Source organism: Grammomys surdaster, unplaced genomic scaffold (genome assembly GCF_004785775.1).
Source record: "Grammomys surdaster isolate TR1022 unplaced genomic scaffold, NIH_TR_1.0 167, whole genome shotgun sequence".
In the NCBI taxonomy this organism is placed as follows: Eukaryota; Metazoa; Chordata; class Mammalia; order Rodentia; family Muridae; genus Grammomys; species Grammomys surdaster.
Window position 1 is genome coordinate 5,093,522 of NW_021604615.1, and position 6,750 is coordinate 5,100,271.

Below are 6,750 nucleotides of genomic sequence, written 5' to 3' on the forward strand. Positions count from 1 at the left end.
CACACAAACACACGGGTGCATACACATATACCACATACAATATACACTATACACACACCACACACTGACACGCACACACCACACACACACAGGTGTGCACACACATATACCACGTACAATACACACTATACACACACAACACACTGACATGCACACACCACACACACACACACACAGAGAGGTGTGCACACACATACACATACAGTACACACTATTCACACACATCACACAAACACACCACACACACACACAGGTGTAGATACACATCACACAAACCACACACACACAAATGCACACACGCACGTGCACACACACACTTTATAAAAAGGAAAGATGCATTTATTTAAACTACCACAAGGGGCTCATTCCCTCAGGTTGAGCTGCTACGAAAGCAGCTGAACTGTAAATGTTCATTATGAAAGCTAATGAAACTGCAGCAAGACAATTATATTCAGATCAGGTCACGTAAGTGAAGATGACACGACGCGTCTGTGCTTTATGGTGGACTATATTTGCTTAAGTTATCAGCATGTGCCATTAAAGCATTAAAGTTAAAGCAGTGATTACCATTGTATTTACCACAAAGAATTATCATGCTAATATTAAGGCTGATAGATGCGTTCCCTAATGGTTGCTATTAGTGATTTTTAAATAATTTAACACCGATTGTTTTGCCAGAATGTAACCACAAATTGCAACGTAAAAAAAAAAAAAACATCAGGCTTAATTTTATGAACCAGCAGCTATAAACTGATTTTTTTTTGTTTTAAATTTTGTATAAATTTTATTAACAAATAACACATTGACCTGGCTTCCACCTCCGTGTTTTTCCCAGCTGATTGCCTGTTTAACAAAGCTGTCATTCCTGGTTTCTCAGTGTAGGAACCATAGTCCTTCAGGGTTGAGGGACTTCACCACACAGGGAAGTACACAGGGAGCCAGCATGCAAACAAAGGGAAAGATTTACCAAAGAAGGTTCTACTGAGTCATTTGTTTGCCTCCGCTGACTTCACCCTGACGTTCACTCTCTTGCCCAAGAAAGCAGAGGTTCATAGATGGCATAAAAGTACACCTGTGAGATTGTCTCCAGTGCCCGAGTTATACCTCTTCTTTTAAGTGAACAAAATTATGAGATTGTCAGTCACCCTAAAGAACATGCAAATTTTCCTTTAGTTGAAAATTGATTTCCCCCCTCACATAATATATCCTGCTTACGGGTTCCCTCCTTCTACTCTTCCCAGTTCCTTCCCACTCCCCCCACTTCCAGATCCACTCCCTTTCTGTCTCTCAGAATAAAAGGCTTCTAAGAAACATAATAATACAATACAATGAAGATAATATAATATGTTAACGTGAGACAAGCCCAGGAGAGGTCACAAGAATTAGAGACCTGCTTGTTCGCGTGCTCAGGAGTCCCATAAACATACTACACTGGAACCTATAACACATACACAGAGGACCAGGTGTGGACCTGTGCAGGCCCTGTGCAGGCCTCAATCTCTGTGAGTTCATATGAGCTTTGTTCAGTTGATTTAGAGGGCCTTGTTTCTTGGTGTCCCCATCCCCTCTGGTTCTTAAACTTTCTACCCCCTCTTCTTCAGGGGGGAAGGATATGAGGGGAGGGATTCAATGGAGACATCCATTCAGGGATGACTCTTCCAAGGTCTCTCACTTTCTGGCTACAGGTCTCTGTATTTGTTCCATCTGCTGCAGGAATAAGCTTCTCTGATGGTGGTTGAGTGAGACACTGGTCTACGAGCAGAACACAATGACATTAGCAGTTGTTTTATTGCTGTGACCTTTTTCCTAGATCTCTGAGCTATTTAGTGTCATGTGCTTGGCTATCCAAGCAGTGTTGAGTATAAGATCCATCTCATGGAGTTAGGTTAGACCTTAGGTTAAATCAGATATTGATTGGCTCCTTCCACAAGCTCTGTGCTACCCTTGCCCTATTGCAGGTGGTACACCATTGTAGATCAAAGAGTTTGTGGCTGGGTTGGTGTCACATTTCTCTTTGGATAGCAGGAAGTGTACCTTCCCATTCCAAAGACACTGAAAAGTGGGAGTAAAGGCTCTGTGTAGGTACCAGCCCAACCTCCCCATGTTCAGTGAGTTACGGGGGTGTTGTTTTCAGCTCTGGTACCTTTCTTTTCCTTGGCATCAGGTGGAGAGAAAACTATAGTTTTCTTGGCAACAATCTGGGTGGTTTGGGATTCCCTTTGGGAAAGAGGTCTTGCATAAGCTATATCTTTTACCAAGCAAATTTTTAAGAATCACAGTATCTTATTTTACAGTTTTGAAGGGGAAAATATGGGACAGAGTCAACAGAAATCCATCATACAATTGAATCTAATCAAGTCATGCTGCACAAAAGAAGCATAGGATATTCCAAATGTGCCACAGATAGCACAGAACAGCTTCAAGACTGATGGCTACAGTTTCTTCATGTGGAAAAGCCAAGACCCTAGCCCCACACTAGACCTTGTCAGATCTGCTTCTGGTCAGGGTACAGAACTAGATTCCCTTTATCCTCCTTTCATTGGGGCCTCTGAGAAAGCCTTGGATTAGCCTGGCTCTAGATAGAATGTCATTGACAGAAGACTGATGGAAATACTATGGAAAGAGGCAATCATATCCCAGAAAACAAAGAGACTCCCTCTCTTACAGAAACACATTGGCATGGGGACAATGTCTTTAGAACAGTGGGTTCCCATGAAACTTACAAGTGAAGAATAGTGGATGTCAAGAATCTGTAAGGTTATGGGTTACTACATCCTGTGTGGCTACAGCACAAATTCAGACAACACTATCAGGGTCAAAAGGCAATGCGTACACAATTCCCAGGCCCAAGCTCCCTGGAATTGGCTAGGAGCCAGGTTGATAGAGCCACCGGAACCTGGCATGTACCCTGCTCTTCTTTCCAACTCTTCGGTAATCTGAACTTCTTTGCATCATTCTCCTTTTCTGTACCGTGATAATGATCATCACTGCTAAGTCTTATGAGTTGCCAGGAGCAGAGACGTGTCAACACGGCTCTCTGTTCTTTCACTTTCATGTCAGTAGGAAGACGACCCCTTTCCCAGTTGTAGATGCTGGGTTGCTGCCAAAGGATGTAGTCCCAGAGTCCCAGCGTGAAATGGGGAAGCGCTTGGCTCTTAGCCTTTTCCATGTACTGAAAAAAACCCAGATCAAGTCAGCTAAAACCATAGTCCACTTGGAATAGGAAATGCCTCCAGTGTACCATGGCTGTGTGACCTACTTGGGTAATGTAAAAATTAAGAGTTTGTTTGTTTTGTTTCGTTTTTTAAATGAAGAGTGTGAGGGGCCACTCCGGGCACTTTTCTGTCAAGTCCTGATTTCTAAATGAATGAGAGAGGTGATCAGAGATGAGGCCTCACCAGCATCATGCCATTGGCTTTCTTGCTATCACGTGTCTCCTTGGACATGCTTTCGGTGCGGTGCTTTCATTGATCCCGCCCCAGTCCAGGCTTTAGAGATAAGGAATGGGCTTAAAGTACAAAGGTGCCCACGAGCGCTGAGAAGACACCGTGTCTGAGATGCCATGTCTGAGATGCCATGTCTGAGATGCCTTAGATGTATTTATTTCTGGAACTCCAGAGGGATCCTGAGATGTTCTGTGCTCTCTTCCTCCTACTAAAAATGGGCAAAAAGATATTGAAGGTGCAAACAGTGGCCATGCCAGGTTCAGCAGCACAATGCCTGGGATTGCTTCCCAGAAGAGCCCCTCCCTTCACATCTCTCTCCATGATGGCTCACGGGTAAATGACTGCTCACCCCAGCGTGAGTGAGCTCAGGCTGTGAAGTAAGAAGATAGTCATGGGTAAAAGGCTGACTTCCCTGGAGCCCACAGTCTGCTAGAAGTCTGCTAGGTGGGAGGAGGTGAGGCTTCAGAGGTGGTCCTAATCTGTAGCCTGAAAGAAAGTAACTCATTTCTTCTATTTCCTTTAATAATGAACAAAAATTGACCTGTCTGTGTGAAATACTGCATTTACTGGTAGTATTGGGCACTTACTGATAATCTCAGATACTGTGGTGGTCTGAACATGCTTGGCCCATGGGAAGTAGCACTATTATGAAGTATGGCCTTATTTGAGGAGGTGTGCCCTCATTAAAGGAAGTATGTCACTGTAGAGGCGGGGCTTTGAGGTTATATATATGCTCAAATCTGGCCAGTGTGAGAAAGTCTGTCCTGTCAGTCTTCAGATCAAGAGGTAGAACTCAGAGCTCCATCTCCAACAACCTGTCTGACTGGACACTGCCACGCTTCCCACTGTGATGATAATGGACTGAACCTCTGAACCTGTAAGGCAGCCCCAGCTGAGTGTTGTCCTTATAAGAGTTGCCTTGCTCATGGTGTCTCTTCACAGCAATAAAACCCTAAGATAGGTACAAACAAACAGCATGTGTTCATGGGAAATATATTCATATGTACATGTCTGGAGACAGCTGTGAAGGATGACACCTGCATTTATGGTCAAGACTGTTTCTAACAGAAAAACTGTTTTGAAACACACATGTTGAGGCCAGGCTGGCACTTGAGGGGAGCTCTTTCCAGCAGACAAGGCTGCAGCAAGTGCTGGGACCTCTCACACCCAGAGCCCGGTTGCCTCCCTGACCTCATGGTTCACTTCAGACACTGCAGCATTGTCTCTGTTGGGCTCTGCTCTGCCTGTGCTTGAGTTTGCATGTAGATGCTCTTTCAAAATGCTATTTTCTTTCAATCTTGCTCATCAGAACCCGTTAATCCCAAGCAATTTAATTCACTGCTGGAGATGTGCTAACTAGCATGATTAATAATTACCCTGCTTAGGAATTTAGATGAGGGCTTTCCAGTCACTCGTGACTTGGCATCTGATCAGTGCTTCAACCGAAGCTGAAGTCTTTGCTGGGAGAAGAGTGTATCCATCAGCCCGGGGCCAAGGCCAGAGGCACCAGGACCTCTCATCTTCCATTTCTTACCTGACACAGAAAACCATGGACAGGGCCAGTGTAGTGACCTGTGGCACACCTGTACAGTACAGAGCCAAGTGCCCACTCTCCTGACTAGTAATTTATTTCACTCTTAAGATCTAACAGAAAAATCACCAAACTTTTTTGTTTAAAAATAAAAACAAATGAAAACTATAAGATCTCAACTTCAGATTTTTCCCTGGTCAGATTGCCATGAAGATATGCACTAGACACATACACACAAACACACACACACACTACTTGACACACACACACTTGACACACATACATGCAAAACACATACACACATGCACTTGACACACATGTGAACACGTGCACACATGTGACATACATGTGACACACAACACATGCACACATGTGCATCCACGTGCACACACATGCTTGTGCACACACATACACATGACACACATGTGAGACACATGCAAACATGCACTTGACACACACATGCACACACACACTTGACACACAAGTGCACACATGTCCACACGTGTGCACACACATGCTTGTGCACACACACACACACACACTGCACACTGAGGATGTAATGGTTATTCTTGGTTGTCCACTATACTTTAGTTAATCTGGAATTTACTAAATCCCAAGTGGCTGGATAAACCTGCGAAGGATTTTTCTTAAATCATTTGAAGTGAGAAGACCCACTTGTAATCTGGATCTTTTGAGGTGGAAAAATCCACCTTTAATCTGGGCCACACTCTCGTGGCAGCCGATATAAAGGTCACGGAAGAAAGAAGCTTGTGCTCTGCCTCCTTGCTCTTGCTAGCAAGTCTATTTCCTTCTCTGGAGTTAGAGCCTACTTCTTTGGCATTCCGGTGCATCAGGAGGACCAGATAAGACACCCAGCCTTGTGAACTGAACAACTACAGTATTCTTGCTTGGATCTTCCATTGGTAGACATTTTTGGACCAGCTGGACCACAGCCTATAAGCCATCCTAATATGTGTATTAAATATACTTATATAATAAATATGTTATAACAAATACATGTGTGTGTGTGTTTGTTCCTTCTTTCAGTTTCTTTAGAGAACCCAGACTAACACAGAGGGAATCTTGTATGATAGAATAAAGATAGATCTTCCACACAGTGAGAAGTTTCTCTAAAGGGAAAGGACTGCTGGACAAAGAGTGAGCTCTTATGTACAGCATGAACTTTTCTGGTGAGCATGGACCAGCACTGGCTCCTTAGACTTAACCAAGTATGACATAAACTGTTCGCAGCGACCACATAGGCTGTGGCAGCAGGGGTCAAGGCTCTGAACTCCTGTTGCCTTGGGCTGAGCATCTCTGAAGGACCTAAGCTAATGTAGAAAATAAAGTCTCTTCCTATTTTCTGAATGTCTGTGCTGGAAAAAGAGCTTTGTTGTCATGGTTTATAATTAATTGACATGTAAATTTATGGAAATTGAATTAACAATGGCATTTAACGGAATCCCGTCTCTTTTCTTAACCAGCCAGAATTGCCACTTATATGCTGGAGAAGTCCAGGCTTGTGGCTCAGCCTCCTGGCCAGGGCAGCTTTCTGATTTTCTCCTGGTTGATGGATGGGTTATCCACAGAAGAAAAATGTGGACTTCACCTTAATAACTTCTGTGCACACCGGTGAGTGATCAAAGATTTCCTAACAGTTTCCTGAATATTGTGAGCACGTTCTCAGTTTCAGTTTGCCTTCATATCTTTTCAGAGGTGAAATGGTAGCCAAAGGAAGACTGTCGGCTACTGTCAGGGCTGAGCTATCTGGGT

General features: G+C 43.8%; 1 protein-coding gene across 1 annotated transcript in view; it reads left to right on the forward strand.

Annotated features, from left to right (window-relative positions):
* Nucleotides 1-6,750, forward strand: part of Myo16 (myosin XVI) — a 356,137-nt gene that overhangs the window by 128,542 nt on the left and 220,845 nt on the right. Inside the window, exon 15 of the mRNA XM_028766338.1 lies at nt 6,462-6,609. Coding sequence (XP_028622171.1) covers nt 6,462-6,609 — 148 coding nt within the window. The remainder of the gene's footprint in view (nt 1-6,461; nt 6,610-6,750) is intronic.